This window comes from Pangasianodon hypophthalmus, chromosome 14 (assembly GCF_027358585.1).
Source record: "Pangasianodon hypophthalmus isolate fPanHyp1 chromosome 14, fPanHyp1.pri, whole genome shotgun sequence".
Lineage (NCBI taxonomy): Eukaryota > Metazoa > Chordata > Actinopteri > Siluriformes > Pangasiidae > Pangasianodon > Pangasianodon hypophthalmus.
The window spans coordinates 18,132,154-18,152,818 of NC_069723.1; the positions used below are offsets into that span (position 1 = coordinate 18,132,154).

Here is a 20,665-nt window from a genome sequence, read left to right on the forward strand (position 1 = left end):
GCGCGCGCGTTCGTGTGTCATTCGCGGGCGCATGTATGCATGTGCGCGCGCCCGGGTCTGATTTGGAAAGGGGAGGGAGCGGGTGAAGGTTTGCGCGTGCGTGTGCGCGCGTGCGCGTACGTTGGGGTGCTCGCACGCGCGTGCCCGTGTGCTTGGGTGCATTTTGGGGGTGCATGTGTGGGGGTGCATGTCTGGCTTTCACACTAAATACTGCACAAATGTCTCGTCTTCCAAGACGACCTGAGCATCTGTGCTACAGGTGAATTTGTTTTTTTGCGTCCTGGTTAATGAATGAGTGTGAAGATTGGCATCTCACGTGACCCTGTGCAAGCCATTCAGAGTTCTTGAGCCCTCCTCATGTGCCTGGTGCTGCAGCTACTAGTTGGTCCTAAGGCACTGTTGAGTTAGTGACCCAAAGATTGAGTTCAAATCCCAGGAATGTCTTTAACAAGACCCTTAGCAAAACCTCTCAACTGCTCAGCTGTGTGCTGGACTAGATTGCACCTTACCAGCAAAGAGCCCTGTATTAACTGGGTAAATTGTGCAGCACAAACTTATTGGTAATTATTTTCTTCTTAGTACCTAGAACCTGTCAGGCATTTAAAATTTAGTTAAATTGTCGTAAGTACTTGATATAAATTAAGGGTTCTCAGCCTTCCACCAAGGTGGCGTGGCTCCCAGGTTCAATCCTGAGCTCAGGTTACTGTATGTGGAGTCTGTGTGCATGGTCTCCCGATGGATATTTGGGTTTCCTCCAGCGTCTGTGGTTCCGTCCCACCTTCCAGAAACACACATGTAGGTGGATTAGCTATGCTAAATTGCCCCAAAGTATGAATGAGTGTGTGAATGTGTGTGCATAGTGCTCTGTGAGGGTTCCACCTGAGACACAACTTTAAGGGGTCTAAATTGTCTAACAGAGTGTAATACTATGTGCCATTACATCTTAGAAAGCAGAATTTTGCACATACACTACTGCACATACAGATCCCTGGAGGACTTGTGGTTAGGCCACACCGCCGTGGCACAGGTTCAATTCCCGGCCAGGGAACCGACCCCAGCCACTGGGGTTGCATCACTCCCAGTGCCGGTCATAAGCCCAGATAAAATTGGGGAGGGTTGCGTCAGGAAGAGCATCTGGTGTAAAAGCTGTGCCAAATCAAATATATGGACCAATGAGCCACTGTAGTGACCCCTAAGGGGAGCAGCTGAAAAAAGAACAACTTATAATGCACATATCCATTTTTCTGTACATCATATCTTTGTATATATTCATTAATGCATTTACATATTGCACTTTTTAAAGTATTGTTCATATTTCTAATGTGCATATTAATCACTCTACCTGTATACCCACATCTATCTCACTGTTTGCTATTACACTTTGTGGTTAGATGCTAAACTGCAGTTCATGTAGTACTTGAACTTTGTGCAATGACAATGAAGTTAAAACTAATCTAATCATTATATATACATCAAAATATGCAATGCAGAATGTATGTTATTTCTGATTTGTTTACTCATATATTTATCTGTTCTTATAGGTCCTTCTGGATCTATAATTTACTTTTATGTGCTGTGCATTATGTGCTTACATACAGTACGATCACACTCATGCTGTGTAAGACTAAGTCACTTCTCTGTGGTAAAGGCTTCATTTATTCACCTACATACCCCCAGTGTTACCCCCAGCTGTTCTGTCTAGTTCATGTATACTGTGTGATTTTATGCACAGTTCTACATGTACATTACACTTGTTTCACTGGAACTGTCATTTTGCACTTGATTGCTATATTAGCTGTTGTGTGTTTTGTATTGTCCTGTATATTGCACTGTTATCCTGCAGACTTTGTAAACATGTGTATGGACCATGGAGGACATAGTTATCTTCCCTCAGGTAAAATATCCTCTTCATTCTAGCCATTCTGTAATCTTTTATGAATGTGCAGTGGTTCATGAATGACTGCAATGAACTGTTCAAAATGGATGTCAAGGTAATGATGAAAACTGTAAAATCCTCTAGAGTAAATACTGGGTGTTTGACTAAACTGGATTTTTTCTTTTTTCCAGATTGACTGTTTTTCCATGAGCAGTTGTGCCATCTTGTGGTCTTTTATGACTGTTACATTATTACAGAAATTTATTACAGAATCAAATACACAAAGTTATTCCTGCAGATTGTCAGATGTCAAATACCTTCACCTTTTAATAAAATAATAATAATAATAATAATAATAATAATAATAATAATAATAACTTTGTTTAAAAAAATTTAATAATATAAAATATTTTGCATGCATAAATATTTTGTTGTTATCATCTACACTAGTATATACAGTTGTAATAAAACTACACTGCCATTCAAAAGTTTTTGAACACCATGTAATAACATTTTTGGTTAAACTTCAAGAAATGAATTCAGGGTAAACACTCTAGAATTTGAAAATCTGAAAGGGAACTGAGAAATCTTTGTGACTTTTATTTTATTGGGGATTTTTTTTTAGATTGAACAGGAAAAGGCCAATCTGGGTCGCTGTATTATTCATGAGGAACACACAGTTGTCTTATGCTTGACACTAACACTCTCTAATATCAGCTGTGAGACAAATCTAGGCTTACTGCTTCACCAAGCATTCATTTAGAATCCCATTACACTCTGTAAGTGGACAATGAATACAAACAAATAAAAGATTTAAGGATTTGATAGAATGCTTGTTTATGCTTGTAATAGTAAATAAACTGTAAAAAATATTTTTAAAAAAAAGCACAGGTTCAAACATGTTTGACTAGCAATGTTATGGTGTACTGTACCTGGCCTATGTATATCCATTATTATCATAAATCTTGGTTGCATTCAGTACTTTATTTTCTACATTTCTCTCAGAGCCATGGTCCGTTTTTACACAGTACAAATGTACCTTTAATGAAGAGTGTTATTTATGTATTTAGACAGCAAGACAAAAGAATTTGTGCCAGCATCTTCTTGGTGACAGGGACCGAGTTTTCACGTCAGCTCCTTTTCCACAGCAGGCAGTCACGCTGTCATTTAACCGGAACTCAGACAACGATCCGTGACTGTGACTTAACTACTGGAGTGACATGCATTAAAATCTAACTGTTAAAGACTGGAGCTGTATCTCAAATCACGTACTATTACTGTACAAATAGTGTTAATAGCCCCATACTTTATTTGCCTGTCCATAATCTTTGTTACAAAAACATTTTTCTTAGAAAAAACAAGGTTTCTCAAGGGATTACTGGATGGAGTTTGTTGGAAGTGGTGTGTTTATAGGAAATAAGCAATGAACTCTAAAGCAATGATTTACCTATGCTTTTGAACCTTTTTTTTTTTTCAAAAAGTGCATAAGAAAGTGCCTAAAAGTGCATAAAATAAGGAGGATGAGGATGCAAATTATGTAGATCATGTACCATAGCCTTCACATTCACTGGATCTCGACCTAATTGCACACCTGTGGATGATTTTGGAGCAATATGTTAGACAGCACTCTAAACCACCACCACCATCATCAAAATGCCAACTTCTCATCTCTCCAGTACCATTCCAGTGACAAATAAAAGTAAAGAATCATAAACACAGAATCTGATATAAATTTGCTTATTAAACTATTGATTTCATTCATCTCATAAAAAAATAGTAACAATAGTAACTTATTAAAATTAACAAGGAAATAATACAATAAGAAACTGCTAAAATGAACGATGATGACAGTCCTGAATATCAAAGAAGAAATAAGAAGGAAGAAGCTAACTATACATGGATTATCTACTTAAAATACCAGGCTAGCTAGCAAATGTTAGCTACTCTGCTAAGCAACCATTACCTAGTGTTGCCTAGCTTTAACTTCATTTTAATATTTTGTTGCACTTTGCTTGCTTTGTTTTATTTATTTATTTATTTTTTATTTAAAACTTAGGACGAAAACATGATGGAAGGAATGGAAAATGGAAAAAAATTAGCCAGATAAGGTTCCTATTCTGCGTCTGGTAAATCCATTTGACCATCAGTCACCATCAGACCATCAGTCATCATCAGTCATCATCAGACCATCAGTTATAATCAGTCACCATCAGTTACCTTCAGACGATCAGTCATCATCAGACTATCAGTTATCATCAATCACCATCAGTCACCATCAGGCCATCAGTTACCTTCAGACCATCATTTATCATCAGACCATCAGTTATCATCAGACCATCATTTATCATCAGACCATCAGTTATCATCAGACCATCATTTATCATCAGTCATCATCAATCACCATCAGATGACCATCAGTTATCATCAGTCATCATCAATCACCATCAGATGACCATCAGTTATCAGTTATCAGTTATCATCAGTCATCAGTCACCATCAGATCATCAGTCACCATCAGTCACCATCAGATCATCAGTCATCATCAGTCACCATCAGACCATCAGTTATCATCAGTCACCTTCAGACCATCAGTCACCATCAGACCATCAGTCACCATCAGACCATCAGTCACCATCAGACCATCAGTCACCATCAGTTATCATCAGTCACCTTCAGACCATCAGTGACCATAAAGACCATCAGTCACCATAAAGACCATCAGTTATCATCAGTCACCATCAGACCATCAGTTATCATCAGTCATCTTCAGACCATCAGTCACCATCAGACCATCAGTCATCATCAGACATCATCAGTCACTTCAGTGATCATAAGGAGTCACTACTGCTGCTTCTCCTACAGCACTGAAGTTTTAGCACTTGATATCTTTTTTTTCTTCACTCTTTATTCCTCCAAAACTCTTTAGTCCTCCTCATCCCTTTTGGGTCTAGGTTGAGTGACTATGAAGACCTGCTCATCTTAAGCCACTTTACTACCTCTGTTTGATTTAAAAACAAATTTCAATAATTTAAGCATTTGCATTTATATCAAAATGACTTAAACTGAAGTAAACAACAACTACAACAATAACAAAAAGTAAATAAATTGTACCTTTGCTGGATGTTTTCACAGTACACTAGAGGGCAGAGTGTATGTTAGTGTGTTCCTGGCCTTTACACTATACATGGGTGCGTCAGGTAATGATTTAACCTTATGAATTAAAATGTTGGGCAGTTACACTGATGTCATACTATAGGTGCATCCAAAGTCTAGTACACACTGCTACACACTTCCTTTATATAGAACATACAAAGACATCCTTTATATAGAACACACACAATCCCACTGGTTTACTTATTTGATTATAGACATCCTGTGATCTGCCAGACTATCACTTCAGCCCAATAACATTTGATGCATGTGATTTTAAATTGCTGTAAAAGCTTATGACATACACTAATATAATAAACCACTTCGACCGCATCCAGCATTTTCTCTAAGCTGATTGACCATCTCAGAAGCCACATCTCTCGCTGTACCACTGGAATAATGGGATTGCATAGTGTGCAGTGTTCACACACATCAACACTTCAGATTTTGACTGGATGCAGGATGGCATGTAGGATTTGTTAAACATAATGCTGTAACAAACTATGATTTGTTAAACATAATGCTGTTTAATCAGTACTGTGGTTTTCATGAAATCTTTCTGGAATGGTTTTAGCAAAACTATTCAGAGTAGAAGTATGAGATTTGTGACAATTACTTTTTCAGACCAGTAATGACATGCTTTGTCCAATGTCATCCCAATCCCTTACTCTCACAACTTAAATTCTTTATCTGTGTTTAACTTCTTTCTCAGTGTTTGGCCCAAACATTCCTGGATTTTATTAAAGTGTTAAAATGTTGTAATCAAAATTAGTAATATGTATGATTTATACAGAGGACTGTGTGCAATTTGGCTAAGACCATTTCTTACTGGGACTTCAAAATTTAACACAGGACAGCAGCCCCAGGAGACAAACCTGTACTTGTACTTGTTGCTGGATTGCTGTCCATGGTGCTGAACAAGGCTATAGTTTGTCCTGAAACTCATCAGGTCTACCACACTGGCTTATGACCAAAGTAAACTGAATACAAGAACTTGTGATCTGTACTGACCAATAAATTATACACTCACTGTCCACTTTATTAGGAACATCTGGACACCGCAGCGAAACGCACAAACATCATGCAGATACAGGTCAAGAGCTTCAGTTAATGTTCACATCAAACATCAGAATAAAGAAAAAGTGTGATCTCTGTGACTTTGATCGTGGCATGGTTGTCGGTGTCAGATGAGCTGGTTTGAGTATTTCAGAGACTGTTGATCTCCTGGGATTTTCAGCATGGTGTGAAAAACAAAAACATTAAGTGAGCGACAGTGCTGTGGGTGGAACACCTTGTTGATAAGAGAGGAAAATGGCCAGATTGGTTCGAGCTGACAGATATAGAAACGCAAATAATCACACTTTACAATGGTGGTGATCAGAAAAGCAAACTGAACACCTGATGATTAGAAAAAAAATCACCTGGTCTTTTTCCAGTCTTCAGCGGTCCAGTTTGGGTGAGTCTGCCCATGATAGCCTCAGATTCTTGTTCTTGTCTGACAGGAGTGGAACCTGATGTGGTCTTCTGCTGTTGTAGCCCATCGGCCTCAATGTTTGATGGGTTGTGCATTCTGAGATGCTTTTCTGCTCACCCCAGTTGTAAAGAGTGTTTATTTGAGTTACTATAGACTTCCTGTCAGCTCAGACCAGTCTGGTCATTCTCCTCTGATCTCTCTCATCAAAAAGGTGCTTCAGCCTGCAGACCCTCTGCTCACAGGATATTTTTTTGTTTTTCGCACCATTCTGTGTAACCTCTAGAGACTATTGTGTGAAAAATTCCCAGAATCCCAGTAGATCCATCGTTTCTGAAATACTCAATCTAGCCCATCTGGCAACAAATACCATGCCACAATCAAAGTCACAGAGATCACACTTTATCTTTATCCTGATATTTGATGTGAACATTGACTGAACCCTTGACCTGTATCTGCTTTTATGTATGGTGCTGGTGTCACATGATTGGCATGATTAGCATGATTAGATTGTAGATTGTACAGGTGCTCCTATTAAAGTGGACGGTGAGTGTAGAGTGGTATTAAAGGTTACTTTATCAGAGCACTCCTCTAACCCCGCTGTCTCATGGGAAAAATCTAATTGCACTGGTGTGGGTTAGACTTAACCTCATCCTGATTATGCATTGCACTGTGGGTAACAGATTAAATATTCTGTCATTATTCTAGACTGCAAGCATCACATTAAATGACTGTTTATTGCAGCTCAGACCAGATCACATGTACATTTGCCTTTAGAGGAGGTTTCTGCTAAAGGACCACAAAAGTTTAGCAGAGACTGAAGTTGGACACCTGGTCTTAAAGGTGTTTCTTTAAGGGGCAGGTAATAAACTAAGAGCAACACAACATCCCTGCAGAGAAAAAAGGAAAGAAGAGAAAACGCTGTAAACTTGTGTTTTGTGAAGGAGAGCTCTGAGACACGCCTCCCAGCAGCACGCGGATCCGCGCTGTCGCGCTCTCGCGCTCATTCCGCTCCGGTGTGTAAGCGGATCTGCACACTGCTTAATCTTCATTATCCTGCACACAAACCCGGGACTATGTGGGATTTATGAACGGATCATCATAAGGAGGCAGTTGGCGGCTAGATTGGACTGATTGGACTGATTTGACCTCCACGTCCTCTCTGCTGTACGATGCTTTACTTTCAGCTGGTCATCATGGCAGGGACGGTCATGCTGGCGTATTACTTTGAGTACACGGACACGTTCAACGTACACGTTCAGGGCTTTTTCTGCCACGACAGCGCGTACACGAAGCCGTACCTCGGACCGGAGGAGGCGAGCGCGATCCCGCCGGTGCTCCTGTACGCGGTGGTGTCCGGTGTGCCCGCGCTGGTGGTGAGTGACCTGCACGCGCTTCTTCAACACTTTCATGCAGCCGCAAAGTGTTTAACACTAACTATTCATCAGTGTGTCCAGTTTATAGGATGAACGACATGATAATGTAGCAGAGGTGAACCAAAACGTGATGTACGCATTGATAATTAGTTTATTTATTTATTTGTTTGTTTGTTTGTTTGTTTTCTTATGGGGGCATGGTGGCTTAGTTGATGTTGCCTCGCACCTCTGGGGTTGGGGGTTTGAATTCTGCCTCCACCTTGTGTGCGTGGAGTGCATGCTCTCCCTGTGCTTCAGGGGTTTCCTCCGGGTGCTCCGGTTTCCTCCCCAGTCCAAGGACCTGCCTTGTTGGCTGACTGGCATTTCCAAATTGTCTGTAGTGTGTGAGTGTGTGTGCGATTGTGCCCTGTAATGGGTTGGCACCCCGTCCAGGATGTCCCCCGCCTTGTGCCCCCTGGGATAGGCTCCAGGCTCCAGGCTCCTCTGTGACCCTGTGCAAGTTAAGCAGTGGATGGATTATTTTTTTTTTTTACAGAATGTCAGGCTTATATCTTTAAGAATCAAACTTACTCGGGTTAGTTCTGTGCAAATGTCAGATTTAGGGAAACATAAACATGTGGGAACAGGATCCAAACGTAAATAATTCTGTATTTAACTTTTCCAAGGAAATTGCACCATTTTGCCTATCAGTCTGTGCTCTTACATTTCTTAAGTACTCTTACTTGTGCTCTTTTATTTTTTTTATTTTTCTCATTTTATATTGTCCTGTGTATTGCATACAGTATACTTATAAATTTGTGGTCATTTTAACATGTCACTATTACCTATGAAATGTGTGAAAAGGAAAAAAAAACATTTTACATCATTTTACAGATAAAAGTCCAAAAACTGAAATCATACACTGGTCTCCTCTGAAAGACTATACATGTGACATCACATTCATAACACTTACCTTTCATATGCACATAAATGAGCATGAATGGTGTGATTAATTAAGTCATTCATTCATCTTCAGTAAGCGCTTTATCCTGGTCAAAATCTCAGTGGATCTGAAGCCTATCCAGAGAACACTGGGTGTAAGATGGGAATATACCATGGAGGGGACACTAGACTGTCGGAAGGAACCATGCACACACCATTCACACCTAGGGGCAATTAAGCATAGCCAATCCACATACCGGCATGTTTCTGGAGACAGTGAAACTGGAGAACCTGGAGGAAACCACACGGACCTGGGGAGAACATGTAAAACTGTACAGTAACTTGAGCTGAGGATCCAAACGGGGACCCTGGAGATGTGAGGCAGCAATGTTGCAACACGTTACCACACACTGTGCTGAGAATCAATCAATCAATCAATCAACACTAATTTTCCCACCTGCTGAGTGATAATATTTTTCGTATTGCCATGATCTTCTCATATTCTTATGAAATTATTTGGTTGTTTTCACATGTCACTATCATGTGTGAAAAACACTATATGGCCAAACGTTTGTGGACACCTGACCTTCACACCCATATGTGCTTGTTGAACATCGCATTCCAGATTTATTCTCCCTTCGCTGTTATAATAACCTCCACTCTTCTGGGAAGGCTTGCCACTAGATTTTGGAGCGTGGCTATGGGGATTTGTGATCATTCAGCCACACGAGCATTAGTCAGGTCAGGCACTGATGTTGGATGAGGAGGCCTGGTGTGCAGTCAGCGTTCCAATTCATCCCAAAGGTGTTCAGTGGGGTTGAGGTCAGGGTTCTGTGCAGGCCACTTGAGTTCTTCTACTCCAATCTTGGCAAACCATGTCTTTATAAACCTCGCTTTGTCATGCTTGATCAGGTTTGAGCCCCTTAGTTCCAGTAGAGGAAAACTGTAATGCTACAGCATACAAAGACCTTCTATACATCATATACCTATGAAACACTTCATTTACACACATCATTTTACAGGTGACAAGTTTCTGTAGTGTTTTTTTTTTTAAACTTACGATGTTATTGTACCTTTATGAAGAAATAAAAGGCTACAGAGGGCAATGATCACAGCAGCCATTTATAAGGTCATTCAACACCAAACTGATTGTAAACATTTATTTCAAGGCGTCTATCTGCTGCAGAAGGTCAGTCCTGAAGGTACCGACTGATGGACACCTGCTCCAGAGATTCTTTCGTTATATTTCGTAAGAGTAAACTGAAACTTACAATGAATAAAAAGGCCAAAAGTAGTGCTGGTGCATAAGCTGACATTTTTTTTAATTGCTACCTGAAGTAGCATCCTGCAGCTTGTGCATTTGTATTTGTTTGCATTTATGTTTGCCTACTGTACAAAATGAACTATATTTATTAAATGCTTGTTCTTTTTTGTAGCAATTGTTCAAACACCAGCTTTGGCTTTGAAAACTAACACTGAAGTCTATTCTGTATGGCTGATACTTTTGAGCCTATAGAGGGAGATTCTCACTGCGAAGTGTTTAGCCTTGGCAGGGAGTAGAGCTTAGTCATGATCTCTTCAGTATGGACTACAGAGCTGATCTGCATTCTCCCTAAAAGGTCACATGACAACATATGCAAACTGTCTAATTGATTCTAAGCTCATGGATGAAGTGAGACATTTTACAAGTCATTATAAGTTCAAATGTCACATCCATAATGCTGGAGTTTTCACCTCATTGCTTATTTACAAAATCAATTTTTAAGCATTTATGACACTTTATAAACACAGTGTCTCTATTACGGACACTTAACTATGGTGTATCAGAAAGTGCTGCTCGTTTTTTTTTTTTTTTTAATTGGCTGACCACGGTTGTGTTTATACTCGGGTTTCCCAGTGAACCAGAGCTCAGCGTGAAACATCTACCTAGCTTGGACACTTTTCTCATAACTCACACACTCCTTTACTCTCTTAATCACTCAATCACTCATTCGCGTACTGTCTGTCTCACACAATCACTCAATGTTCCTTTAACCAGCTGTTCTTTTTTTTTAAAAGACCATTATAATCCTCTCTGGTAAGGATTAATGGTGCAGTTCATATTAAATAACTGAAGACTATGCAGGGTTCTTTGTAGGGAGAATGTTCAAGGGCCCTTTTAAACAGTCATTACTAAAGGAATCAACTGATGGACACTTTTCTCTGAGATTTGGGGGAGGGTTATTGAGTATAAATGGAATAATGGCGACAGTAACAGGGCTATCTTATCCAGCAAGGTCAACTAAAAATATAGGACAAGTTTGAGTACTAATCATATTAAACAGTATAATAGTGAATTCTATGCAGTGTGGGGGAAAAAATCATAAACATATGCCATACTATTATGGTAAGATCAAGTAGCAAGCTTAATACAACAAAAGATTTTAATTATGCATGCACATCATAAAAAGTGATATTTATTAATGGGTTTAAATCTATATCTGGATTTCCTGAAATCAGCTTTGTGATATTTAAACACTATAGGTAAAATTGAATTGAGTTTAATGTACATAGTATAAGGAATAAAACATGATGAACATACTGTTATTGGAAAATAATCCATGGCAAATTGGTGTGATTTGGCCTTGTCTTACAGACAATTAGGAATATGACGCTTCAGGATGTGCTGTTATTTTCCTATATTAATTATAAATTATAATTTTTAATTAATAATGAATGTCCTGTCATGATTCTTTATCATTTATTATTACATTTCATGTTTAGTTCCTGTTATTGTTTACATTATAGCAGCTCTAAAAGAGTCCTCCCCTCACCAGCCTCTCTTTTCTTCCTTTCTCTTAAAGAAAGACGCAGCTTGTCAGTGCAAACTCCTCTGTCCTAAAGACTGTCATATGGCAGAAAATTCTGTGTTACACTAGAGCATGTTAATATAAACCTTGAATCATTTGAATTACAGCCGAAATTACCGTCAGAATTGCTTAATCCACACCTTCAGATTCGAGAATTCTACAGCGCTGTGGTAAAACATGGTTTTAACATGTTTATAATCTCCTAATTCCTAATTTAAATTTTTAAATTTTTTTTATCTAAAATCCATTTTTCTGTCTCCAATTTGTAATTCCGTCCATGCCCTCTACACTGAAATTGCAGAAAGCTGTGAGCTGCAGTTAGTAGAGGATGCAGGAGACAAGTGGAGCTTAACATCTATCATGCTCTGTGTCCTTGTTAAGAACAGAGCTTTTTCTACTACTATTGCCAGTCACCAAAAGTATAAGTATGATAAAGGAGAATCATACATGTAGACACCTAATATGAACTTGTAGGAAGCCCGGCATATTTGCTCAGCCTTGCTGAAAATGACTCTGCGCTAATGTGAAGGCCATAGAAGTGAATGCTTCAGTGATTGCCACTGTCAGCCATTTGTCAGGTTTTTCCCCATAGACCCAAGTGTGAAAAATCAAGAGAAGGAAAGAGTTTGATGTGGTGTTTTTGCGTGTGCTCTGGCAGACAGTAAAGGTCAGCTACCACTAGCAGTCTCTCTGCTTATTTATACTGCTTGATGGATACAGCATTAATCCTGCGTTGTTGACTCGGAGATGGACCGGCTATGTAGCAAGATTGATGGCCTCTTGGGAATTTGCAGTAGTCCCCAAATCAATGTCTCACAGTTTCCAACGATAACAGATGAGCCTGAAAAGTTACACAATTGGCATTTTTCAGAAGCAAGATTTGTTTTTACTCATTTGGCCACCAGCACACAGTCGATGCCACATTAGCCACTGTTGATAACTACATTAAGTCAGCATGTCCACTACGGAAGCAGTCAGATTCAGACTCAAGGCTGTCAGCCCCAGAATTATTGGCACCCTTAGTAAAGACTGGGCAAAAAAATGCAGCTAATCAGCTTAATTTCACTAAAAGCTAAATTGAAAATAATTAGCACTACTCTATATTCTTATAAAGAAAAGCATGCTTCCATTTATATTTTACTTTTTTATTTCACCTGAATGTGTAGAAACTTTTAATCAGTCATGCATGACTGCCTGTTTCATTGGGTATAATAATGGGGTGATATATAATCCAAACTCTCTTACTTATTTATCAAGATTGGGAAGATTAGAGATTATAAATGAAATTAGACAAAAGTGTATTGACATTCATAATTAAGGCACTGTTTATATAAAATATTACATGAATAAAATGCCCATATCTAATGTTAGGGCAATGTGTGTGGAACATTAGAATAAATTTTACCTTAAATAAGTTTAGCTTGTAGACTATCCTTATTGCTCAATGTAACCTCATACTTGGGGCCTTTTTTCTCTTCATAATTTCATGTTCATAAATAGCTCTGTAAAGACCCATACGTGGTAGAAGAGTAAGGATCCATGTGCAGAGTTTATTCAAACATAATCCAAAATCATTAAGCAATTTGGACTAACACTGTAATACCAGTAATCATCAAAGAAATAATGATCTAACAAGTAGTTGAAAAAGAGTTAGCAAAATGGTCACAACACATATATGGCAAACAGGAAAAAAAACATGGCTCAGAAATTTCATAACATCACGGATTGCAAAGACTTCACAACGAGGAACGGAAAACCATGTGCTTATATAGACCAAACATGAAGTGAACAACTCTGGAGATGGTGACCTCTGCTGGTGGGGAGGGGTACTATCCCCTTGGCTGCTGTGAAAAGCTAAATAACTAGAGAACTTGCACCATAACTATGGTTTGCTCTGTTTTCACATGTGGCTAGATTTGATCTGTGCCTGTTGAGTAAAATTCACACACTATCATCTAGCAGACCAATATAGAAAAGTCACTGCTACTGGATTGAAGGACAGAATGGTGTGATAATTTTTTTTATCACATAGAAATATTTGATTTTGCTAGTTATCCTTAATGTTAACAGGCCTAGCTGTAACCTAGTGCAATTTTATAAAGAAAACAGGGTCTAGTCTGATTCTTCAGTTTGTTTGGTTTGTTAGAGACATACAGTAATTTGTACATTTATTTGTGTCTAATTCTTAGAAAAGGTCAGAAAGATGTGGGATAAGTTGTTGTAATCAAACTGTATGGTTAGTAAGAAATGATTATACTGTACACAGCATTTTATATACTTTATTTTTTAAAAATGACCAAATTAATATTTATAAAAATTAATATTAAAAATTATAAAAAATTAATACAATTAATACTTTTATATTTATCTATTTAATATATAAAGTATATTAATATTAAGGTGCAATTTATTATATTTTCATGTGTTCTGTAGGTAATCTAAGCCTAATCACCCTTTGCACTGTGCTAACATTATTTAACATTAACAATAACTCTAACAATACCTCTTGCCTAACTAGGCAAGTTTTCCTGCAAGCTAGGATATTTTAGGAAGAACATGTTGTTATGTTGTTTTAGTGATGCTTTTCCAGTGTCCTGAGTCCATGCTCATTAAAAAAAATGCTACCTTTGAAAGAGAATATACCGTAAGTGGACTTGACACTGGGGTGTAGATGGATTTGTCCTTTGACTCATACAGGCTGACCTTTTTCTACAGCGCAGAACTGCTGGTAGCTTATCCTGAACACAACTCCCACAGATTTCATATTAGTCACTTATGAAGTACCTTTCTGACCCTGTGTACCTAATCATTATCTGTGAAACAACAACACTGTGATGATTAAAAGCACAATAATGTCATTGTGGACCCCTCCAAATCATACACTTGTTTTCTATCTGCCTAGGTAGACATCTTGAACTTTATGTAAAAGCTTGTTCAAGTCAGTTTGAGATGCGTAGCACTTTTAACAACAGACTTTGCAAATAGTGGTGTTACAATCTGACATTTTCACAATCATCTAGTCTACAGATATCTCTGTTTCACAGAAATAACTGACCCTTTAAAAGTATACAGGATAGTGGTAAAATTTAAAGAAAGAAATTGTACAAAAGTGTCTTTGTACATCCTTGTATATACACTATTTGGCCAAAAGTATGTGGACACCTGAGCATTGAATATTCCAATTCCAAAACCATGGGCATTAATATTGATCTGTTCGCACTTTGCTGCTGAAACGCAGCTATAGAAATTTCTGCCGTTCAAACACAAACTCACAAGAGTTTGGGCACTGATGCTGAATGAGAAGGCTGTAGAGACAGGCAGCTAAAGGTGGCGTGCTGAGTGTATAGCGCTGCTTAGCCAAATAGATTTGTTTGGTTTCGTTCTGGACAGCAATGCCATGTGTGTTTAATAGTCAATGTGTGTCAAAAGTTACAAACATGCCAGGAGTGGCAGCAGAAGAAGTAAATCCATCCTCCATACTACTTATCCTACACAGGGTCACAGGGGAGCCTATCCCAGGGAACTCAGGGCACATCCTGGATGGGACCAACCTATGGACAATTTTTTGTCTTTGGACTGGTGAAGGAAACCAGAGGACCCAGAGGAGACATGCAAGCTCCATGCACATAGGGCGGAGGTGGTATTCGAGCCCCCATCCCCAGAAGTGCGAGGCAAAAGTGCTAATAGTAATGGATTACAGAACCAATGCAAGTCCTAGTTCATTGTTGCTGTAGTATGATTTAGGGGGTCACAAAGCAGCTTTACAAAAATCTGAGAGTAGATTTACATCCCTAATAACGCAACAAGCAAAAAGGCCCTGAGAAGACCAGGAATCAGACTCAGAAGGGAACCCATCCTCTTCTGGGTGACACTGGATAGAGGGATTGTAAATCCTTACAGTATACAGGTGTAGAAGAGTAAAGACAAACAGCACTAAGTGTGTTGAAAGGATGTTCGGTATGAGTAGATTGCGAATAAAAGTCCTGGGATGAGCACAGGAAAGTCTTAGTATCCAAGTGAGATTATCCACTGAAGCAAGGGTGAGACTTGGGCACAAACAGTTTTTGAGAAATGCCAGTGTTTATGCTATCAATCTGGGGACCATCCTGAACAACAAGAGGTGACTCAGAAGTGCAGAAACAGGTAGAAGTAGTTTCAGCAACACAGGTGTTTCCTAAACTATCCTTTTTCCTCAAAATTTAAGGCAGCAATAGCTTTGTCTCAGAATCCTGTTCCCCAGTGGCTCTGTGTACCATACAAACGTCAAAGAAATGTCATACAGAATTCTTTCCCCCAAACATGTAAGGTGTCTAGTCTGTTTAGCAAGTAACATCTATTTACTGTTTTGCATATTAGCTCTGATTTTCTTTTAGTGGCAACCATAATACTTTTATAGAGTTTTCCCATGCAGTGTTATGCACAACTAAAATAAAAAAAAAAATCTTTGCATCCTTAAATTCAGATAATGTCTTTGGAGGGTAAATTTGGTGGCCTTAGTGTTTTAGTGAGAGAGAGAGAGAGAGATTTGATAGTTTTGAGAGTAGTGAGAGTTTTGATACTGAAAAAAAATTGTTTAATTTAAAGGCAAGAGCACAGATGCTTTGGGCTCTAGCTCATGTTTTATATATTAAAATAGTATTTTGAGCAAATTCTTAATTTTTACACTTTCCCCCATTAACTGTAACTGTAGTCGATTGTCCAAGACGTGCTTGCATCTTTAGTTTTGCACTGGAGCTACAGAGCTAATGTAGCTACCAATTAGGTGAAGCTTATAGCCTCCAGTTTAGCATAAAAGTCATTTAAAAGTAATGTGAGCACATAGTTTACTTTAGGCTTTATTCTGGGTGAGTGTGTGTTTTTGGCTTTTACCATATTAGAGTTTTGAACGTATGTGTTACACACAGAAACAACAAAAAAGAAGTACTGAACAATACAGTGCACCAAGGCAGCGGAATGCATGCTATACACTAGTATGGAGTGATTTTGCTGTCAAAGTAATCATCTCTAAATGCAGTTATCATAATTTTAGAAATTGTAAATCCATAATTTATAAATCAGCAACTGTGATTTTAACCTGAATTTCACTTCAATCTCAATATTACAACCAGAGATCCTAATTTATCACTTCAAAACATTCTGACGCATACTTTAAATAACTTTCAAGGTTCATTTTAAAATCACTGGTTACACTGCCACAGTGCACGGATTTCACTAATGTTACATTTTGAGGTCATTTTGACAAACTATTAACCCTACAAGCAGTGTGACAAAATAATCAACTGAATATGAACAATGAATTTGCCTGAACATCACATGACAAAATGCTGCCATGAGATCATGTTTGACGTGAACATTAACTGCAACACTTGATCTGTATCGGCATGATTTCATACATTGTGCTGATGCTACATGACTGACTCATAGGATAATTGCATAAATGAGCAGGTGTACAGATTAATTACAGTACAGTGCACAATAATTACAGTAAACTTTCCTAATAAAGTGTATGGTGAGTACACATTTGGCACTGCATTTACATACAAATAACTAAATATATAAAAAATGTAAGCTTTCTGCTACAGTGCCTGTTTTAAACAAAGCCCTGATAATGAATACAAGTTTAAAATCATGCTCTACATGGTGATGAAACGAAACAGTCTCTCTTATGAGCCTTATGCAGTTTGACATTTATGGGGCAGGATGGCACAACTGTTATTCTTAGTGAGCAATGAGTAATACGTGTCTGTGCTCACAGCTCGGGCTCTGCTCACACATGCATCGGAGGTACAAAATCTTTCCTTTAATTTTGCATTTTTATCCATCTGCTCAACTCATTGTAATTTAATGAAATAAAGCAAACACACACACACACACACACACATATATATATATATATATATATATATATATATATATATATATACAGTCAGTCAGGTCCGGAAGTATTTGGACAATGACAGAGTTTTTGTGATTTTACCTTTATACACCACCACAATGGATTTGAAATAAAGCAATCAAGATCTGATCGAAGTGTAGATTTTCAGCTTTATTTTAAGAGGTTCCACAAAAATATGGCATTTACCATTTAGGAATTACAGCCATTTTCAACAACGTACCTCCATTTTCAGGGGCTCAAAGGTATTTGGACAATTGACTGATAAGAAGTTAATTGACCACGATGCGATGATCTGGGCAATGTTCTGCTGGGAAAGGTCTTGTGGAGTCCATGCCTCGACAGGTCAAAGCTGTTTTGGCAGCACGAGGGAGACCTATACAATATTAGGCAGATGGTTTTAATGTTATGGCTATATATATATATGGAAAAACAAGATGAAAACTGAATGCAATTATATAGCAATTACATTTTTTTTTTTTACCCCACAATTTTAAACTAAGTACTTCCATGCTAATATTCACTATGAAAGGTAAGTAGTGTACCACTTCTCTCTGTACCAAAGATATATTACTATATGTGTAGTAAACTTTTAGTGTTGCACACACAACCTGGTTTCAAAAAGACCCAAGTAGCTGCAACATAGTTATAATCTGACTGAATAATATATCAAAGATTTTGTTTAGGAATTGGACTGACATTAGCCAAAATATTACCCACTTATTATTATGGGTAAAGACAGGGAGTGCTATTCGGCTAATCTAACACTTTCAAATCTTGTAACTCTAGAAGATCCTTATGGCTTGGCATTGATACAGTAAATGATCCTAAGCGGTGGTCTAGCCTGCAATGACTGGACATACATACATGTCTTATTGAAACTCTTAGCTTTTATACTGGAGAGAAACTGAAGTCTGTTGATGATTACAATTTTGATGTTTGTGGGCACATTCAAGATGTAGTGTTTTACAGTTAAAACATCAAGGTCATTATGGCACTGTAAGCCAAGATTCTGCCCAGCCAGATGCCATAACCTCATTTGGAAGTTGAACAAACTTAGCTAGCTAAAGGTGTCCATTGTAGGCAACTTCTCAGTAAGGATGTGACCTAACTTTCTAGTGTTAGCTATCTAGTTTCTTGATGTAGGTTTTTGGCGAGCTATGTAGGTTTGTTAAAGCAGAAATAAATTAGGTATGTTAGCTAACTAGCAAGCTAAGTCTGTCTTAGTTAACAAGCCAAGTTCACTGATATGATAGTTAGCTGCTTAGCTGAGATGAAATAGGCACTGCAAAGATGGAGCTCCTCAGACCAGTTATCCCTCCTAATTGCCTGTAACTTCAACTGTCTTTTGTTAAAAGGTGTCCTCTGTAAAATGTACGTGTTTATGAACACTTTTCCAAGTCTGACACCCAACAGCACAATATGCCATTTTAGAAAACAAATTCTGGCTTACTGTTAAAAATCACTAAATTCTCCTGCTACGTTTTTGTAACCAGGAGGTGCAGCTAATGTCAGAGTGAATGTATCACTCAGAGCTCTATACTTGAGCAATTTTTTCTTTTGTAAGGATCCATTTGCAGGGAACAAGCAGTTAAATGTATACTTTGGAAACCAAGAAGTCTAGGTTCAAGAAGACTAGGTAAGGGTCAAAACCAGAAAATGAACTACTAATGGAAAACCTTAGAGACTCAGGAAACAAAGAGAGAGTAGAAAAACAAGACCAGGCAACCACTTCTGTACTCTGAAACAGCATAAGAACAGCTGGTTCCTTTTTTTGGCAAACTTTTTCTCAGCAAAGGAAGTCTTCTAATTCTGTTTACTAAATGAGAGATTCATTAAAGTTTTAAAAACATATTGTACAGAACTATCACTCTGGCTGAAGGTAACTTTTACCGATGTAAGTTAGCTGTCTTATATCTAACCTTTTCTTTTCTATCCTAATTAACACAGTTTTTTTATGGATTGACAAGTATAGCTAAGAAACCCAACCTCAGCATATTATCATAACCGTGTTTAAAGTTTAAGACACACAAGCGGCCTTGGCCTCATTATGCAATGCAACCTGTGAAAGCCTCATTAGCCTTTCTGAATTTGGAAAGCTAAGGCTAAGACCTGAATGGGAGCTGGCTTCATCAGTGCCCTAATCATCTCCATTGTGCTCATTGAATGCTCGGTCCCATGTTCTCATGCTCAGAAAGCCAATTTCTCAAATATTCTCCGATTTACTCTAGGCGCCTCCTCACACCTCGGACCAAAAGAAGAGCAAATACAGATCAGAAGTGTATGACTCAACCTGTACCGCATGTTAAAATGTTCTTTTTTAAATTTTTAAGTTGTCTTTTGTTCTCTGCTAATGTTCTCAGATCACAGGAACTGAGTCTGTGCTCTTCCTGCTGCAATACATCTCTGAAGATCTGGACAACAGGGAGAAGATCATAGTGATGGGCGACTGCTGTTACCTTAACCCCCTTGTGCGCAGGACATTCCGCTTTCTTGGTACGTCTCCTTGTTAACTGACAGTGCCCTTGATCTCTCAGGGCTGAAATGCTGGCGGTAGATGAATAACAAAGCTTTATTTTCACACTGTCGGGAAAATACCAGTCTGAGTGGTGGTAGACTAGTAAGCGTGTGTCTTACAGCCATGTTCTTATTCATTTATTATATATCATTTCCTGGAGTATGATGTGTCACATTAGGTTGAAATCACGCCTTTGAAAATATAGAATCAGATTTTTCAGAAAATAAGGATCATATCCACTCACATATCAACACCAGCACAAAAAGCCTTCTGGGAATAAAAACGGACACGTGTTATATTTTGGTGCAAACATTGGTAAAACATCAATGATCACAGAGACATAGTGAACATACTTTGAAGGAAGCTTGCCAAGTGCACCTTAAGGGTCCTTTAGTTGTCCTTCTGTGGGAAATATGTGGGTGCAACAAACAGGACTCAGGAGATTGTTGAGGATCCATGTGCAGGAGGTTTTATTAACAAATCCAAAACAGAATCCAAAACGTAATGTGGCAACAGTAGCTATGGTCAAATACAGAACAGAAAGACATGATATATCCAGCCAAATCAAAAATAGTCAAGACACAGGAATGGCAATCACAGTATACACGGCT

At 38.3% G+C, this 20,665-nt stretch overlaps 1 protein-coding gene across 1 annotated transcript in view; it reads left to right on the forward strand.

The window, feature by feature from the left end:
* Positions 1-7,246: 7,246 nt before the first annotated feature.
* The window catches only part of plppr5a (phospholipid phosphatase related 5a), a 31,419-nt gene continuing 18,000 nt past the window's right edge, over positions 7,247-20,665 (forward strand). Inside the window, exons 1-2 of the mRNA XM_026934961.3 lie at positions 7,247-7,873; positions 19,900-20,032. Of these exons, the coding sequence (XP_026790762.1) occupies positions 7,670-7,873; positions 19,900-20,032 (337 nt within the window). The 5' untranslated portion in view covers positions 7,247-7,669. The remainder of the gene's footprint in view (positions 7,874-19,899; positions 20,033-20,665) is intronic.